We start from the raw sequence: 20,080 nt of genomic DNA, 5'->3' as shown, positions 1-20,080 counted from the left end.
ATGTTACAGTAACATTGAAGAAAATAAAAACAAACTTGGTAAATAAAAAGTAATTTAAGTACCAAAAAAGAAAAATTGTGACTTTTTATAAATTGTCAAGTGTTTTTATACTGAAATAAATTTTTTCTTTCAGGATGCACAAGGAGTTTTAAACTATCTAAAATATATTCCCTATGGGTTCTTTAATTTGTTTGGTTGGACATAGATTCTCTTCCCTTTTATAACACCTGGATACCATTCTAGAGTTAATAGGTAGGACAGAGATTATCTCCCCTGTTAAAACACCTGGCCCCGAGGTTATAAAACTTTTTTGAGTACGATCTCGTACTCCAAATCGTACTCCGTGCTCCAAATCGTACTCCTACTCAAGATATCGAGGTTATAAAACTTTTTCATACTCCTACTCGTACTCCGGCTGAGTACAAAAATGCGATTTTCTGAGTAAGCTTTGAAGCTTTCTCAAAGTCGTACTCAAGACATTTAATCTAAATAAAATGCAGTGCAAACATATAATATTGTTCATATTGTAACATTGCTGTATTATACGCTCTAATTTAATCATATTTACATGTATATGAATTATAATGGAAAGTTTTTACCATTTTATTAATGACATATCTAGATATAAAGGAGGTGAATTTAAGAGTAAGGGCAAACTGCAACCAAGATTATCAAAATAACTTTTAGATGGTTTGCTTCATTAATTAATGTACATATACATGTATAACTACGTACAAAATACTACGGTTGAATAGCTCGACTTTTTAAGAATTCTGTTTTTTGTCAAATACGACCCATACACCCCATCATTTAAAACAAAGAAATCAATGTACATGTATCGTTATTAATCAATTTCAATCAGATGTACTTGCTGGGTCCATTTTTTTATTATAGTGAAAATGTAAGTTAGCTCTAAACATTACAAAGGATGGGGGATGCATAAAAGTCTAACGCTTTCTATTACTTACTTATTAATCAATTATCATTTATGTTGCATGCCACAAAACTTGGAAAGGGAAACATTTTATAGAATAAGCGGTAAATCAGTGGCGGAGTAAAGGAGGTCGCACCCAGCGTCCCCCCCCCCCCCCCCCACAGCCCTAAAAAATTGTCCAAATAAAGTTAAATCATACTCCTTCTGGCAAAGAAAATGTACAACTTGCGAGTCTTAATTATCTTTTTTTTTAACTTGGGGGATTTCTCTACATTAGACTGTTTCAATTGTGCAATATGAAGAAAACGCGTGTGTTCAATGGTGTAACTAAAAAAACCCAGGAAAAAACAATTTGGTTACGCTGTCCTTGGGTTCAAATATGACCAGTCACCCATATACCCACCTTTAAGTAATTGGTTATACTAACTAGTGTTTTAACGACTCTTCCATTGTTATTATAATATAAGCTGGTATATATAGTTACATGTATCTTTTATTAAAACTTCATTAATTTACATTGTCCCATTGAACTTGGTTTTTAAACTGATTCATTTACAGTCATTCGAAAGAAAAAAAATAAAAGGATATGTTTCTTGGATTTCTACAAGACAGAGGAATTTGATGACTGTAGGTCTTAAATCTACAAACCTTTAAAAATTGTAAATAATTTTATTACTTTAAGTATACCGGTAATCACGAGAAGAAATATCTCAAACGTCTATTTAAAGACTTCCTTTTTACCCTACAAAATCTCTAGAATCCTGGTGCTTCCGGGGCCGGCTTTGCCCCCTGGGTCACCAACAGGACTTTGCCCTGGACCATCTGGAGGCCACAAAGCGGCCTCTCCAGACTCCCTGTCTTATACTGACGTCCCCTCTAACTTCACATTCTGGATCTACCCCTGGAACTAAATATTTTTAAGAGGAGTTGGTGTTGGTGTGTGTGAGTGGGGGGGGGGGGGGGCGAATCCTACTTCCTATGGTTTATCTATACGATTGTTGTTGTTTTTTTTTTATTTTCATAAAACAGTTACTGTCTGCATGTGGAAAATATTGGCTTATAAATCGCCTTTCCTCTGTAGTGTCAAAAACGCTGTGAAATTTAGAGTAATTTTGAACAAGCTTCATTTCTTTTTATCTCGAAATATCGATAATAAAAACCTATTTTGAAAGTTAACAAAAAGCAATCTTACTTGGAAATATAGAAAGTAATCAAGAATCAGCAGTAAGTAATTAAAACGCAGGTTAAAGGGCGTTAGATGTAAACATAAAGATAATATTTCGAATTTTTAAGTTTTGTATTGGCAATATTTTTAAAATTATGACGTACATATTTGGCTTCCTAGGTGACCATATACTACATGTAGCTGCAGAGATCTAGATGTGTTCTTTGTCTAATATAGACCGCAACTTCTTTTTAATTTTACTGCGGGAAGGTAGAGTATCCATTCCGAACCATCTACCAGTAACTGATTTTTATTTTCCAAATATTAAAGAAATTTTACCATGGAACATCACCTACCTTACGATCTTTATTATTTATTTCGAATTAGAACATCGAGAGCATAGACATGTCTAAGTATACGTAAGGTGAAATGTATTGTTTGGTTTAACATTTGATTATAAACGCTCGAATATAAGGATGGTGGGTCCCGGTGACCCCATAAGTCTTAAGTATTATATTAGTATCTTTCTACAAATAAAATTTGGTGTTATGACATCAAATTTTATTCTTAAATACACAGTTATGGAAAAACATTAAGTATGATCGACGTATATATTCTGCTTGAGAATTCGGGTAATTTAAAGTTAATTAAAAGCTTGTTTATGTAAGAAAAAGAAAAAGAAAAAAAAGATAACACTTAAATTAATCATAACCCGCATGATAAAAGCTAGAATTTATGAGAGAGAGAGAGAGAGAGAGAGAGAGAGAGAGAGAGAGAGATTTGAAGGGGATTATTGTTATTCTATGCAATCGATTGAAAATACATGTACATGTACTACTTAAAATAGCTTCTTCGCATTTTCATGTGAGAGATTTTTCTCTATATAGCTTAGCTGTGGGAATATTCATCTCTTAAATTGTTTAATTTTATTAGCAAGTAACTATTTAGATAATTCATATAGCTATTCCTTTTTTATCTAAAGTAACCAAACATCTATGTCAAATGCATCAAAATTAACGCATGTATTTCGAATTTTAAAGATGAATAGGAAAAGGTTTGCTCAAAAATATCAATGGACGTTACTTAAGATTAAAAATGACACAGTATGTATATATGAATTCTAAACACACATTTTCAAGCCTTGACTAAGTGAGAAAAACTTGAACCATAAATAAAACCCCACAAAAAGGGGTACAGCAACTTTAGTACACAATTTCCTTGAACACGTTGTTTCGGTTTAACGTGGTCCTCAAATTGGAAATTTCAAAAATATTTCAATTAGTGAATTTTCTTAAACTCTCGTGCACATTCCCAAAAATATTAAAATGAGAAACTTTACGTGTGTCCTTGGCTTTTGGCATATGTTCATTGATGCAATTCCAACACCCACCCCCACCCCACCCCTTCAAGATATTAGATGTTTTTTTCTCACAAGAATTTTAAAAGGCAAAAATAGTACTAAGTATGTTGCAATTAAATTGGAATACCCATATAATTTCCTTAGTGTATACTATATGAGTGTAAAAATAAACGGATTTCTCAGTATTTTTGTGATTTTCCCAAGTATATGTTTCTATTTTTGAATTAAACTCTTCCCTGTTTTCCCTAATACAGGAACTGCTCACTAAATATCTTAAGAGATATCCACTTGGGGGCAGTGACTTTCCAGTTTTGTATTGGCGTCGTTTCTGACCTTTTCCTGGCATGTAAAATATCAAAATCGTATAAAAGCCAGGAAAACTTAAGATATATCGAACTAAATTCTATGTTGAAATACTCTCTTCATATCCGTGTAAATTCTTACTTCTTTCTTTTATATTCATATCGTTCCTTACAACATAATTATACTTAATCATCACATGCATGAATCACTATCTGAGTCTCATGAGAGAGAGAGAGAGAGAGAGAGAGAGAGAGAGAGAGAGAGATTTGACATAAACACAATTTGTTGATAATTTTACCAATTACATTGGATTTATCGTCTCTGTTGCTCAAAAATTCATGTTATAGATGCAGACACATCTCCATGCTTGCAGATGGAGAAGGTAATATGTAAATAATGTGTTACATTTTGTTAATAAATAATTAATCTGAATATATGTACAGTTTGCCTACATGCCAGGACTATTTACATGAATTACCGTTCTCTGTCTTTCTTCAGAGACGTAAAATTTCATCGATCGGCTTTTGGAGCATACTCCAAATAGTACTCAGCGGAGAACGTACTCCAAAACTTTTATAACCTCGGTTTTTAAAGTCGTACTCAGTGGAGCACATACTCGGAGTACGGAGTATGAGTATGAGTACGAGTATGAAAAAAGTTTTATAACCTCGGGGCCAGGATATCTTACCTGAGTGAATTGTTAGGTAGGACAGTGATTCTCTTCCCTATTTAACACCTGCCAAAGGATATATCTTACCTGAGTGAGTTGTTGGGTAGAATAGAGATTATCTCCCCTGTTATAACACCTGGATATCTTACATGAGTGAATTGTTGTATATTTACATTCTACTGTGTTTTTCCATTAAATTCTGTGATCTTCAAATGCCTCTAAATGCAACAAGTAGTCAAAGGTCAAATTGACGAGTTTTGTTATGACGTCACAAACGGTGAACGCTGTAAACTTCAACGTCATAAGCGAAAAAACAAAGTTCACGCCTGTGGCTGTTACTGTGGCTCTTCCATTAAAATTAACTTACCCTTAGGACAAGATAGGAATTTTAAGGTATGAATCACATTTGCAGACAAGGCAAGAAGTTAAAAATTGTAAATATAAGCATTGAATCATGATTTTTTGAAGTATACACTCTCATAACTGCAGCGGTGTGTGCATACAAATTTACATAACGCGCTAACTCGCGTCACTCAATTTGTATGCTCACACCGCTGCAGTTATGAGAGTGTATACTTCAAAAAATCATGATTCAATGCTATAGTAGGACAGAGATTATCTCCCCTGTTATAACACCTGGATATCTTACCTGAGTGAATTGTTGTGTAGGACAGAGATTCTCTCCCCTGTTATAACACCTGGATATTTTACCTGAGTGAGTTGTTGTGTAGGACAGAGATTCTCTCCCCTGTTATAACACCTGCCAAAGGATATATATTACCTGAGTGAGTTGTTGTGTAGGACAGAGATTCTCTCCCCTGTTATAACACCTGCCAAAGGATATATCTTACCTGAGTGAATTGTTGGGTAGGATAGAGATTCTCTGCCCTGTTATAACACCTGGATATCTTACCTGAGTGAGTTGTTGGGTAGGACAGAGATTCTCTCGCCCGTCACAATGTCTCTCCAGCCTCGTAACCAGGAGATGTCAGGAGTTGGCTCCCCTTCTGCCACACAGTCCATAACCACTGTGTTCCCAAGGTCAATCCTCATGTTGGTCGGCTCAATCTTGAACATGGGCGGCTCTGTAAGGACACCAAGATAAGCTTGCAATGTTTCACAGAATACTAGAAGTTAATGCTCTCTGAACATGTAATGCATGAAAACTGGAACTTTAAACAATTCTCCATTTTTATCTTGTTTTCGGTACAATGATTTTAACCATAAAAAAATTTCTATAAATACATGTAGAATGTTAGGGTCAAAGAGACAAGAGACAAGACCATATTCAGGATAACCTACTGATACATAAATCAAGACAGTGCATTGGTTCATTCTCTTCACCTCCTACTGATGTGTTAGGTTTCCGCCTTATATTTTGATGCTTACACTACATCCTTTGTTCATTCACTACCAAGCCTTGGTTTTCTCACCTTGGACTGTCAACATGGCCACGCCCTCAGAAGTCCCAGCATCATTAGACGCCACACACTTATATTCTCCTGCGTCAGAGCTCTGTCAGAGAGAATATCTGATATAAATATCTTAATTCACAATGGTTTATAGATCATTCAAACAGAATTTCAAAAAATCAACACAATATCCAGGCTTTCTCACCGTAGAGTCGTAGATAACAAGTGAACCATTTAGAAGCTGGACGATTCTGTCACTGAGCTCTATGGGGCGCCCATTCTTGGTCCACCTGATGTCAGGGTTAGGGTCCCCACCCACAGAGCAGGTCAGCATCACCTGGTCAGCCACACTGACCGTGGCGTCACTGTCAGGAACAGAGACCTGGGGAGGTACTGAAGATGCACAGTCAGGTCAATAATGGGGAATAATCACAGTACTGAGAGTACTATAAAAACCAACAACAAAAAATCTTCCTCAAAAATTGACACTGAAAACACTTGAATAATAATTCCAATGGAATCAAGCTGAATGTTACTAGCATATGTATATATATACCACTTGGTTTAATTTGCAGCAGATATTGGACCACATGTTATTGTATTTAAACAATATAGTTGTATATCACTTGCATGACATTTTTTTCTTTAACTCTATACATAATTATTCTAAAGGCTTTTTTATGTGTGCACAATAAATGTACTTTTGAATCAGTCAAAGGGTAATACATGAGTGAGTTTTTTTCACTACATTATTTGAATGTTTTAAAAAATATCTGAACATGGCTTAAGTAATTTTCTGTATTTTATGATATAGTGGCATTTTATTATCACCTTTCATTAGTACAGGCGCAGAGGCAGTCACCAAACCAGCAGGATTCTCAGCAATACATGTGTACATCCCAGCATCCTGTCGCAGGGCATGGTGGATGTGAAGGAAACTCCGCCCATTTATACTTGGAGAAGCTGAAAACAACCAAGTTCTCATTGCCCAAAGCAGCAGCAGTATTTGTTGTAAATCATGTATGATGAAAACAAGGCAGATGAAGTTGAAAATCATGAATTATAGGATAAAAGATCAACAAAATATCTTTAATTGGTAATCTGATTCAATTAAGTGTGCATGCTCTCTCTCTCTCTCTCTCTCTCTCTCTCTCTCTCTCTCTCTGACTCTCTGACTCTCTCACTCTCTCTCTCTCTCTCTCTCTCTCTCTCTCTCTCGATCAGTACACATTCATAATTTCATGTTTATGAAATGCTATCTGACCAACAATAGACTCAAAAAAACTATAGTGGTGGCTTCTATATCTAAATCAAGTAACAATGTATTATTTCAAATTAAAAAATTTTTAAACTATTTTGCATCCAATTTTTTCAATATTCATTCTACCGGTACTTATTTCTTTTCTTCAGATTTGTTCCTATTAATTTTTATTATAAGCAAAAGTTTACACCCACCCACCCCCTTTTATGGATGAAATCCATTTAATGAGGTTGCTTCCTTCTCAATTTTAAACAAGAGCACTGCTACAAGAGGTATCCCCTTGCATCATAAAATACTGTGGAGGAAATTAAATGTATATCAAGGAAATGCATGTAATTATTATCTCTTTTTTAAATTTAATTATATATAGTTCCACATTCACATAGTAAATCAGGAAACAATGCTCAACACATGCACAGCATTGATGGTATGAAGGGGATAAAAACTACATATAAATACTACGTCACACTTTCAGGGAATTTTTAACATATACACCAATACCATGCAAAATACCAAATATATAACGGTAGGAGAGTACTGGGTAAACTTGAAAAAAAGCCAACTAAAAAAAAATGGGTCAATTTACTTGACCACATTTTCTTCATATCTAACAAGTAATACTAAATTCTGAATATATACCTTTATGTTAATATCAAAGACAATAAATGAAAATTTAAAACAAAATGAAAGTACAACATCTGAAAATTACCACAAGTAAAAATAGCTCGATAATTCCCCTGGTGTTATCAGTATATTTTGCCTTCCAAATGGAGTCATTTCCAACAAGAATGTAAGTGAAAATCAAATTTTCTAATTTTTATTCAAATATAGTCACAATTTTTTAATAGATGTTCAGTTTATCATTAAAAATGCCATATTAATTTATAGATTTTTAAAGTTTCTTTAATTTTGAATAATAATAAGCTAATAGATAGCACAATCCTGTCCTATATATATATATATCCTATATGAACTATTTCATATGCAGATCAAGCCATTTTTAAACCATTGAAAAATTCTCTTTCCTTATTTCAAATATGATAAAAACTAAATACAAAGATTTTCAATTACAATGTAAAGTAGTATTTTTAACTATTCTAATATTGACTCCACTTAAACATTTAAAAATGAGGATATTTTCTAATAGCAACACATTAAATATATCGTCAGCTAAAAAACTCCTATATAAAACATTGCATACGGTATAACATTCACAAAGTCAAATGTTATACATGTATAATTTCCATCAGCAAAAATTCCTTGCAAAAACACAAAGATACACTAAGAATTTTGGATTCTTTTGAATTTATTACATTTCAGGAAGTGAATTAATTGGTTCTTAAAGATATAATGAATTGTTCTTTTAAAGTAGACTAGTCTTCAGTGACATACATATGTGACCACGCCCAAGTATGGGAAAATATATGATAAGAATAAGGTAAAACAATGTAGACTATGAAAATATATGCTAAAGGTTATCAGAAGTGAAATGGATGTCATTTCACTGGTGATATATATCACATGCTTATAACATGATGTTTCTGTTAGATTTTCCTTATTTCTAGGAAATATATCACTTCTGATAAGTCAACCAAAGAACATTTAATAAATATCCCCATTCACTAGTGGACTAGTGACTCCTGAATTTATAATGAAAACCCCCAAAATTTTATAGAGCTTCCATGATCGATTGACATCCTCACAATGTCAGCTAGGAGTGGACTAATGTCCCCTGATAATGTGAGGATGGATGTTTGATTGACATACTGTAGATTCCTTATTTTATGCGAGTACTTAATTCCGCGATTCAACGATTTACCATCAAATCCCGAGAACATAAAATCGCAAATGGCGAATTTCATCATAGTTTCATGTTGTTTACATGTCTCCCAAAATTGAAAGCGAGATTTTAGAATTTGCGAGACGGGCTTCTCGCGATTTTACCCGGATATTAATTCCTCGCGTTTAATTAGGAATTTACAGTATTTAAAATATTACAACCTTACACTTTTGAATTAATGACAATATTTCAGTTCTTTGACTCTATATCAAAATTTACTATCCACTTGGAACAGCAGACTAAATTTCAATGATATGAACAGATGTGAAAATGTGAATGAAAAACCAAAATCTATCTTAACATCTTAAAATTTTAAAAATATTCATATCATTAATGACAGATGTGAGGGACTGGAGTACATATCAGAGGCAGTCTTTGTGGGACTGTGTGATATAGTGGGGACCTCAGAAGAGGTAGCAATCAGGAGGGAGACAACGGACATCAGTGAGATGGTGGACAGACAAGTGAAACCTTATGATGGGATGATTGATATGAAGAGTGGAAGTAGTAGAGAAGGTTTCAGACTGGAGGGATCAGATCTGGACTTTATGTACTGGCAAAACAACCACCGAGTGATCATGGACATGTCTCAGTCTGAGTATTACAACACAGCCAATACAACCTTGATTCTCTCTGACAGTTCTGAGAGTCCACCAGGATTCACTCTACTTCAGTTACTGACACCAACAACAAACAGTGATGTCCAATCAGCATGTGTCAGAATGAATGACAGAGTCTATATATCTAGTTCTACATACAGACAGCTAACTTGTTCAGTAGTAGAACCTAATTCTACTGTACATGGACCCTGTGGTAGTGGTGTTAGAGGAGGAGTAGAATATGACCATGCCTTCTGTTTTGTTAGTGACTTTTGGCCTGTGTCTGCCTCCTCATGGATAGACAGATGTCATTCATGGCCTGATTCTGAAGTTGTCAATGACATTGTCAGAAATGGATGTCACTTTGTAGCAATAGGACACCCATTAGGACCCCATGAAAATCAAGAATGGAGATTTTCTTTTTCTCAGGCAGAAAATAAACTAGTGTACTCAATGAACCACTGCCAGTTTTTGACTTATGGATTGTTAAAGTTTTTCTTAAAAGAAGTAATGAATCAACAGTCAGAGGAAACCAATAAACTGTTGTGTTCCTATCACATGAAGACAACAGTTTTCTGGGCAATTCAACAAAACACACTACCTCACTGGTGTCCACAAAATCTCCTGACCAGTTTCTGGGTCTGCTTTAAACTCCTCCTTAGATGGGTGTATCAGGGAGTTTGTCCAAACATTTTCATCCCACAAAACAACCTGTTTCTGACAAAGGTTCATGGCTCAGCACAAAACAGATTGTTCCTACAGTTACATGAATTGTACAAGAAAGGTCTTGCCTGTCTGTTACAGAGTTCCTCTATCAGGTCTTGCATCATTGATGTCCTGTACAATCCTAGACTTTCTATTTGTACAGATGAAAGTATAATGAGGTCTGAAGTTGATTATGATGTAGAACTTGTAAACGAGTCTTTTAAAGTTGTCGCTAATACAGATCTATTTGGTCTTACCAAAGTCATACACACAATAGAACAGTTGGTAGATTCACCCCTGACACACTATCAACTTGTTGCATTACGCAGACTTACAGCTTTCTTATTTCAGTGTACTGCATCTAGATTACACAACATTTACACTTACACAGGTGTCAACAAACAGATGTATATTGCAGACAAAATGTCCTGTCACATGCTGAAATTAGCGGCCAAGTTTGGATGTGTATCTGACATGTTGTACATTGCCATGTATTATAACAAGACACTCAGATATAGGGAAGCTTTATCTGTTTTAGAGATGACTAAGATCAAGTTAGCACAGCCATATCTGATGTATAGGGGACGTGTAGACAGAGAGAGGTATACTGAGGCTGTAGGGGGACAGTCCTGGTCTACAAAGATGAGACAGGCTGTAGCAGTGGATATCTTTCTTGACAATGATATCTGTTATATCAGTGAACTAATACCAGAACAACAACAGTCTGCTCTACAGAACAGAGAGTCTTTATTATTTATCCCAGTGTTTGTAATGTTACACTTCTTAAAGTTTTTGTGTTACAGACACATTGATACAACATTATCACAAGCAGCTCTAGATGAGCTACAGGTCCTAGTCCACCATGATCAGGGACTGTATGTATGTGATATATTCAGAAATATCTCCTGGGAGATCCTGGGGATCTGTCAACAGATCACAGGGAACCTCCAGGCTGCTCTATACTCATACCAACAGTCACTTAGCACACAGAATCAATTCTCCAGAATACAAACTGCTACACAGGGGAGAATTCAGGAGGTAGTCTCACACCGGTAAATAAATACCTAAATTTTCTTGGATCATCATAAGTTTTAAAGCCACTAACAAAACTAATATATCAGAGTTTATTTTAGCAACATTTTACAGCTGTACATGTACTATGCAACATGTTTACTTACTGCTGTTTGTTAGCAGTACGTGAAACGTATAAATAATGTTTTGCCAAAATATGACCCAGCTGATCATTATTAACTAGTTTGAACATTCTGAAACAGCATTAGCTCCATTCCAACTGTGCAATAATCATTTTTGAGACATTTTGCTGATTTGGTGAGAATTTAAACATTTAAAGGCTGTATTAGTTAACAAATATGTTTGAAAGTAAAGAAGCATCAATGTTTTAGTTGAAATTGTGTATGGTGAAAAATGTTGGACTTACTTAATGAATAAAATAACAAGAGGCCCATGGGCCACATCGCTCACCTGAGGAACAATAGGTATGATAAAGTCAGCTTAATGGAGTCATAATACAATCTGGACAATGTACATTAATACATGTAGATCCTGTATAAATAAAATCCATTTTTCCCCCTTGGAACTCGGATAGCCCTGATTGCTGAAAATATTTACAAGAGCAGACTTTAATCACCGCTCCTGCACATATATAGGGACTCAACGTTATCCAGGCAGGGATGACCGCACACCTACGCAACTCAACAGGTACCAACGTTAATGCAAGCAGAGATAACGCAAGCAGGGATGACCTCACACTTGCGCCAACAGCTCACTAGAAAGGCCAGAACACCAGCAGGGATGACCATACACAAGTGCTCCGCCGCAACCACCACCAATACAAGCAGGTATGACCGCACACTTGTATCAATGCGATACAGGGCAGAAATGACCGCACATTCAGTATCGTTGGTTAGAAAAACACGAAGACTAGAAAGAGAAGGGATGTCAACACCCTCAATCTCTCCGTACCTGTTCAAGCTTAACCCCAAACAGTCACTCGTTGCAATGCAATAGACACTGTCCCTATATATGTGCCAGCCTAAAATAATTCATAGTATCTAAAAATTGGAAATCAAAAATAAACAAACTAATCCAGCCTAACCCAAAACTACTTATGCAGAACAACTTATATACATTGAATATTTATTATTGTATAAAAATAATCATCACATTAATTGGTTAACAGTGGATGCATTAATTAAAATAATCAAGAATCAATAAATCAAGGGCAATAACCCAAAACAGTAATACAAAAAGATTCTAATGAAAAAAAAGCTGCCTGCTTCAATTTTATAGTCATATCACATGTTGAGTATTGCAGTTCTCAAAAAGATCCTTTACAATTGTTTATATATGGGATATTTAGCTACATCAAACTCTGAACCTTCTTGTGAGGCCGAAGAATTGTCCTGGAGCCAAAGTCTTAACAATTAAAAAGAATCATCTTGCTGATTAGTTTCTGAGAAGAAGATTTTTAAAGATTTACTCTTTATCCCTATGTAAAACTTTAACACCCCCCCCCCCATGTGGCCTCACCCTACCCCCAGGGGTCATGATTTTCACAACTTTGAATCTACACTACCTGAGGATACTTCCCACAAGTTTCAGCTTTCCTGGCTGATTAGTTTCTGAGAAGAAGATTTTTAAAGATTTACTCTATATATTCCTATGTAAAACTTTAACACCCCCCCCCATGTGGCCTCACCCTACCCCCAGGGGTCATGATTTTCACAACTTTGAATCTACACTACCTGAGGATACTTCCCACAAGTTTCAGCTTTCCTGGCTGATTAGTTTCTGAGAAGAAGATTTTTAAAGATTTACTCTATATATTCCTATGTAAAATTTTAACACCCCCCCCCCCCAATGTGGCCTCACCCTACCCCAAGGGATCATGATTTTCACAACTCTGAATCTACACTACCTGAGGATGCTTCCACACAAGTTTCAGCATTCCTGGCTGATTAGTTACTGAGAAGAAGATTTTTAAAGATTTACTCTATATATTCCTATGTAAAACTTTGACCCCCCATTGTGGCCCCAACCTAACCCCAGGTATTATGATTTTCAAAACTTTGAATCTACACTTCCTGAGGATGTTGCCACACAAGTTTCAGCTTTCCTGGCTGATTAGTTTCTGAGAAGAAGATTTTTAAAAATTTATTCTATATATTCCTATGTAAAACTTCGACCCCCCATTGTGGCCCCACCCTACCCCTGGGGGTCATGATTTTCACAACTTTGAATCTACACTACCTGAGGATGCTTCCACACAAGTTTCAGCTTTCCTGGCTGTTTAGTTTCTGAGAAGAAGATTTTTAAAGATTTACTCTATATATTCCTATGTAAAACTTCGATCCCCCATTGTGGCCCCAACCTAACCCCAGGGGTTATGATTTTCACAACTTTGAATCTACACTACCTGAGGATGCTTCCACACAAGTTTCAGCTTTCTTGGCTGATTAGTTTCTGAGAAGAAGATTTTTAAAGATTTATTCTATATATTCCTATGTAAAACTTCGACCCCCCCTTGTGGCCCCACCCTACCCCCGGGGGTCATGATTTTCACAACTTTGAATCTACACTACCTGAGGATGCTTCCACACAAGTTTCAGCTTTCCTGGCTGATTAGTTTCTGAGAAGAAGATTTTTAAAAGATTTACTCTATATATTCCTATGTAAAACTTGGACCCCCCATTGTGGCCCCAACCTAACCCCAGGGGTTATGATTTTCACAACTTTGAATCTACACTACCTGAGGATGCTTCCACACAAGTTTCAGCTTTCCTGGCTGTTTAGTTTCTGAGAAGAAGATTTTTAAAAGATTTACTCTATATATTCCTATGTAAAACTTCGACCCCCCATTGTGGCCCCACCCTACCCCCGGGGGTCATGATTTTCACAACTTTGAATCTACACTACCTGAGGATGCTTCCACACAAGTTTCAGCTTTCCTGGCTGTTTAGTTTCTGAGAAGAAGATTTTTAAAAGATTTACTCTATATATTCCTATGTAAAACTTCGACCCCCCATTGTGGCCCCACCCTACCCCCGGGGGTCATGAATTTCACAACTTTGAATCTACACTACCTGAGGATGCTTCCACACAAGTTTCAGCTTTCCTGGCTTTCTGGTTCTTGAGAAGAAGATTTTTGAAAATTTCTCAAAATTTTTCATTAATTTCTAATTATCTCCCCTTGAAAACGGGTGTGGCCCTTAATTTTCACAACTTTGAATCCCCTTTGCCTAAGGATGATTTGTGCCAAGTTTGGTTGAAATTGGCCAAGTAGTTCTTGAGAAGATGTTGAAAATGTGAAAAGTTTACGGACAGACGGACAGACGGACAGACGGACGGACAGACGGACAGACGGACGACAGACAAAATGTGATCAGAATAGCTCACTTGAGCTTTCAGCTCAGGTGAGCTAATAATAAACCAGATTGATTTTATGCTATAAAAAACCAAGAACCAAGATACCTGGAACAGGTTTTCCGTTGAGGGTCCAGGTTACCGTGGGGACAGGAATTCCGGTGGCAGCACATGACAACACGATTCTGCTGTTCTGTATCACTTCCTGACTTCTGGGGGCCACAGTTATCTTAGGAGGGACTAAAATATCAATATTGCAGCAATCAAATCTAACAAGATTGATATCAAACATCAAAACAAATTCAACTCGATCAATATGTAATTGAATGTTAATCTGCAAAATGAAATATTTCTTTGATGTCAAGTCTGATATCCCAGACATATTTTTTTACAGGTTGATCCATTTTAAAATTGGCTAAGAAAAGACACAAGAAAAGTATATTCATTATAATAACAAAGAACTTGATCTTATAGTCCAAGCTATGAGTCAATTTTAAAGTAAACATCTACCTTGCACCCTGAGTACTCTATCCATGGAGTCCCTCCCTGCCACATTGATGGCCGTACAGGTATAGCTGCCCGTGTCGTCCGCCTGGATACCAAATTGACATGTGCATGTTTGCTCGTTTTTGCTTCATTTAGATTTTAATGATGAATATATTTCATAAATATGAATTCGGCGTAAACAGAATATTCCTATCATGGTTTTGTGGTATTTATGACAGCTATAAATAAAAAAATAATTTAACATTATAGCCGCATAAAATTGAAATTACAATTCTCAGGCCTAAGCGCAATCCATTTTGAGGGAGCCCCATTGCAAACTTTATTGCATCTTTAATGAAATAAAGAGTTGGTAATGCAGCCGCCTATCCACTTTTGCATTATTTGGAACACCTCATGTTTAACCCTTATTTATCGCATTATTATCAAAAGAATACCGATTAAATTCACTTTTGTATTCACTATTCTAGTCCTGTCATGCACAGTAAAGTCTGATGATGATATAAAATGTGTATAAAACCAAACCATGTGTGTAGTTTCTATAAATAGTCCAAAGCAAGGGAAATTTATACTACCATTGACAATAATAGAAGGGTACTCCAAGGGTTGTACATTCATTGAACATTAAAGGCCGGGGTCAACCTAGATTTTCTGCCACCTGGTAGACAATTAAGCCTATAAGGGCAAAAAGGCGGGGCTACCTCCATCACTGTCGGTGATGCTGATAAGAGTAAACATTGCATGTGGCTCAGTCCGCTTTGTTTATATACTGGGGAAAACCCAATCTATTAAGAGGGCTGTATAAATTTTCATATAGAGGGATTTTGATCAGTTTATAATTTTATTTATGTTGTTTTGTAACATATATGTGTGAATTTAAGATGATAAAATTTCAATACTGATATATGGCATCCCTGAAACAATAATGGTTTCAAGCATGAAACTTGATCCAAGTAACATTTAGCAGTTCCCCCACTTACAAAGAATAATCAGAGGTTCTCTAGGGATATTTTTCATTCAACTGATTAAAATCCCAGTAGATTGTCATTACGATGTGAGAAGAAAATATGAACACTAATTAACAGCTGGTTGTTGAGAACTCAAATACAACGTTTATAAAACTTTCATTTACTTTTACAAGCAAACATATATTCATATACCCCTTAATATTTACCCCATATTAATCATCCTCTGGTGGGAACTAGTGAAATTGGAGGGAAATGGAAGGACATCACAATAAGCAGGGAGAAATGAATATTCCAGCTTTGGAAGTAACTAAATGTCGTGGAGAAACTTTTTTTAGCTTTTGACACACTGAGTTGGGATTTTGATGAAGTTCCTGTTGAGAAAAACAGTAAAGGGTTTATTACAAAGTTCTTAGGACAGTGACCCACATTTTGATGACTTTGTGATAAGTCAGGTTCGGGAGACTGAAGATTGAAGAATGTCAGCATTGCTTGTGTAATTTCGTACATCACCTACAAAACTATGGTGGCTAGTGGAAGATTCTTATGTGGAACTAAAAGCAATGTGATAATTTTAACTTTAGGTTTTTAATAAATTTCAATAATTATCACACCAACAGTGTTATTCATGTGATGGATTAATTTTTAATCAATGGCAAGGTAAAAGATTTTTGCAGATTCATTTCTCATGCTGTGATGAGTAAACTACAGAGCACATGGCTACAGCCACTTCCTGTGTAAACAAAACATTGGTAATCTCCGCCTCCAATGTCAATCACTAGTTTAGAATTCAAAATTTTGAGCTGCTTCAGAACTTTATAAGATGAATACTCTTTTAATAATTTTTTGTTTGTAAAAACTTTGACGTCAATTGATAGCTGCCTTGGTAGCTACTTCCACACCAAAAATTAGAATTTTTTTATTCATGAATAATGCTATTAATTTAAAAATATTCTCTCTGAACTGAAAGCTGCAAAGAAAATTGAATTTCCCATTCATTTTGTGATTGGCTGCTATTTATACCTAGGCCCCAGCCTTTAACAGAGACCTGGAATCATTGAAATTTGATTAAGAAGGTTGTATATTCATTCTCTGTTGCTGTAGGAGCTACATTGTACATCCCAGATAGCATGACTACGTTGGGCCAACGTTGGCCTTTAGTTGTTCATTACGTTGTACCAACGTTGGCAGACTATGTTGGGCCAACGTAATTTTGCTTACGTTGGGCCAACATTGTGTAAGCAACGTAAGCAATTACCAACGTTGGCCCAACGTAGTCATGCTATCTGGGATCGTCCCATGTTGCATCAATGATACACATTTTTGTACATTTTACTAGATATTAAAATGCTTTTGGAACCTAAGATTGCCAATGTTTATTTTTTTTAAAATGCCTCTTTCATCTACTTTATTACCAATAAAAAAAATGCTGCCACCCACCCTCATCTTTTATTGGGAAATTTGGCCTGAGAACCATTATTTCAAATTTCAATTTTATGTGGCCTAACTTGTGTATATTGATAAGAGTAACTGGTTCATCGGTCTGAATGCAAATTGCAATTAACTGTTTAACAATTTCGCAATTGATTGCCATCCTTAAATCTTATTTTTAGTAATAGCTGAATATATAAGATATCTATGTTATGTATCACAATGACTGAGATTACACACAGATTTGACCAAACATTCCATCATGCCCCTTATTCATATCTTACATCCAGAGAGTTGATCAGCAAAGTCCCAGAATCTTCCACTACGTACTTCCTGTCCTCCCTGATCAGTCGGCCATCCTTTAACCATGTGACATCTGGTCGTGGTTCACCAGTTGCATTACATGAGATTCTGGCTGTTGACCCCACGGTCCCAGTCATGAGGCGAGCTCCTTTCTCAATCCTAGGGGGCACTGTAGTAGAAAAGTATACTAAACAGATAGAACATCATTGAAATCCCTCAAGAACATCAAATTTCCTGGATAAACCATTTCTGTTAATGTTGTTTAATTGACCTGGTACAAGAAATACAGAACAATGAAATAGCGTGTACCGTGAACAGTGAGGGTGATGCTAACTTCATCGAGGCCGGCAGTGTTTGTAGCGATACATCGATAGGTCCCTGTGTCTTCTGGCCTGGAAAAAGTCATAAGGTATCAGATATGAAATGTTAATATCATAGTGCATGATCATAAACTCTAAATCCATCACTGCAGTCGCACATTATACTCTTACTATTAGTAGAAATTTCCACCTGGGAGTATTTATACTAAATACACAATAAATAAATATGCAACAATGAAGAAAGTACTCATATTTGACCCATGTCATATTTGTGAGACCAAAAGATATAATTTAAAGAAGCAAAACTTCAATTGATCGATTTCTCTTTGAATTAGCAAAAGTACTTGTCTGATTCTGACCTTGAGTAGGGGATGAGTAGCCAGCCCGATCTGAGCAGACGGTAGTGGTAGCTTCCTGTCAGTTTCTGTCCGTCCTTCTCCCAGGATATCGCCGGCTGGGGACGACCCTCGGCACGACACGGTAGTACGATGTTCCGGCCCTGCTGTACAGAGTACTGGGTTTGAGTCACGTCCGTTATTTTGGGAGGAACTGTGTCATACATAGGGGAATAATTAGATCAATGTATACAAATACATATATTAAACATTTAAATCATTCTTTTTCTAACTTAAAAAACAATTTTAAGTAACATTAATTGTGGTTTCACTGCTGCAAAAGTTTGGTACCTTTCTTACTTACTAAACATCCTGAGAAAGATTTGTGCCATGGCTGTTCCAGCGTTGTTACGAGCAATACAAATGTACATTCCAGAGTCCCTTTCATCTGTTCTCCGCAATAGAAGCGTGCCATTTTCCATGATGTAGTAATCTAGACAAGGAAACTTTCATTTTGATTTAAAAATATCATGACTTCTTTCACCCAGCATTTATCTATAATTTACTACCGGGGTAGTTTCAATTGTTATTCAAGTTCTTCACCCTTGTCCTTCTAACTTCCACACAATGGCTTCTCCATCCTCATTACTTGCCTCTAAATCCATTGCCTCTTCCCTTCCCCACTCCTTCTGTAATCACTTGCTCCCTTCCACACACCTGTTTTCCACCAAACTTCTCAGCTCACACCCTACAACCAGCACCATTGACTATATTGTACCCCCCCCCCCCCATCCAATTGACTCACCAGTTTGTCACTTCCTCTGTACTCTGCCTCCCTCCACTCAACCACCCCATCCCCTCCACTCAGCTGTTTTCTACTAAACAATTAAACTGTTCGCCCCTCCCACCCCCATCTTCTCATCTGTGCCCCAACCCTCAAGTCACCTGTTTCACCCCCTCTATCCTCACCTGCTCCCCCGCTCAATATGGAGGTTCCCTTCTGCCATATGATGGTGGGCTTAGGGTCCCCCTCCACATTACAGGGGAGGTGAATATCATCTCCTAGAACAGCCTGCATGTTGATCTGGGTCTCTCCAATAATCTTTGGGGGAACTATAAAGATACAATCTTGTCTCAAATCACAAACTCAGGAAATCATTGATGTCCCGTTCAGTCATATTTCCATGTCTGTCCGTTACATTTCAGCCGACTGAAAGTCAGAGTTTTATCCTGTGATCTTTTTTGTTAACCCATTATGAACAAATAGAATTACATTGGAATTTCCATTCACATAAATAATTAAGTTTGTTATTAGAAGTTGCCAATTTACTATTTCTGGCCACTGCCAATGTTTAGCTGACTATGGTTAAATACTTTGCACACTGGGAATGGCATTACCTTGAACATCAAGACTTATCTCCCTTCTGACACTCCCTGCTTCATTGGAGGCTGTACAGACATATTTACCAGCATCCTCCAGTCTCACCGACGTAAACTCGAGGGACCCGCCCACTAACATTCTGTGTCGAAGTCCTGTTGTAGGAAAAACCTGGAAAAAACCCACAATGGTCTTACACTTCTACTAGAAAA

The 20,080-nt window shown here is 36.4% G+C and overlaps 2 protein-coding genes across 3 annotated transcripts in view; one reads left to right on the top strand and one right to left on the bottom strand.

Annotated features, from left to right (window-relative positions):
- The window catches only part of LOC128156367 (hemicentin-1-like), a 66,794-nt gene that overhangs the window by 16,966 nt on the left and 29,748 nt on the right, over positions 1–20,080 (bottom strand). The window contains exons 35-46 of the mRNA XM_052818473.1: positions 19,889–20,039; positions 19,460–19,603; positions 18,855–18,983; positions 18,515–18,704; positions 18,145–18,227; positions 17,817–18,004; positions 15,143–15,224; positions 14,741–14,872; positions 6,676–6,807; positions 6,050–6,237; positions 5,866–5,947; positions 5,346–5,517 (exon numbers count right to left, since the gene is read on the bottom strand). Coding sequence (XP_052674433.1) covers positions 5,346–5,517; positions 5,866–5,947; positions 6,050–6,237; positions 6,676–6,807; positions 14,741–14,872; positions 15,143–15,224; positions 17,817–18,004; positions 18,145–18,227; positions 18,515–18,704; positions 18,855–18,983; positions 19,460–19,603; positions 19,889–20,039 — 1,673 coding nt within the window. The remainder of the gene's footprint in view (positions 1–5,345; positions 5,518–5,865; positions 5,948–6,049; positions 6,238–6,675; positions 6,808–14,740; positions 14,873–15,142; positions 15,225–17,816; positions 18,005–18,144; positions 18,228–18,514; positions 18,705–18,854; positions 18,984–19,459; positions 19,604–19,888; positions 20,040–20,080) is intronic.
- LOC128156362 (uncharacterized) lies at positions 6,808–11,700 on the top strand. Of its 2 annotated transcripts, none has more exons than XM_052818466.1 (2): positions 6,808–6,940; positions 9,286–11,700. In XM_052818466.1, exon 2 carries the CDS (start codon positions 9,395–9,397, stop codon positions 11,303–11,305), a length of 1,911 nt encoding a protein of 636 aa, XP_052674426.1. In that variant the 5' UTR covers positions 6,808–6,940; positions 9,286–9,394; the 3' UTR covers positions 11,306–11,700. The 2 variants fall into 2 exon arrangements, with proteins under 2 accessions (XP_052674426.1, XP_052674425.1); XM_052818465.1 differs by lacking the exon at positions 6,808–6,940 and adding an exon at positions 7,749–7,895.

This window comes from Crassostrea angulata, chromosome 7 (genome assembly GCF_025612915.1).
Source record: "Crassostrea angulata isolate pt1a10 chromosome 7, ASM2561291v2, whole genome shotgun sequence".
Taxonomy (NCBI): Eukaryota; Metazoa; Mollusca; class Bivalvia; order Ostreida; family Ostreidae; genus Magallana; species Magallana angulata.
This window is presented reverse-complemented; position numbering and strand designations above follow the sequence as displayed.

Coding starts and splice junctions, on each gene's coding strand:
- LOC128156362 (XM_052818465.1), top strand. CDS start 7,789: ATGAAAGTACAACATCTGAAAATTACCACAAGTAAAAATAGCTCGATA. Junction 7,896..9,285: donor GAGTCATTTCCAACAAGAAT/GTAAGTGAAAAT, acceptor CATTAATGACAG/ATGTGAGGGACTGGAGTACA.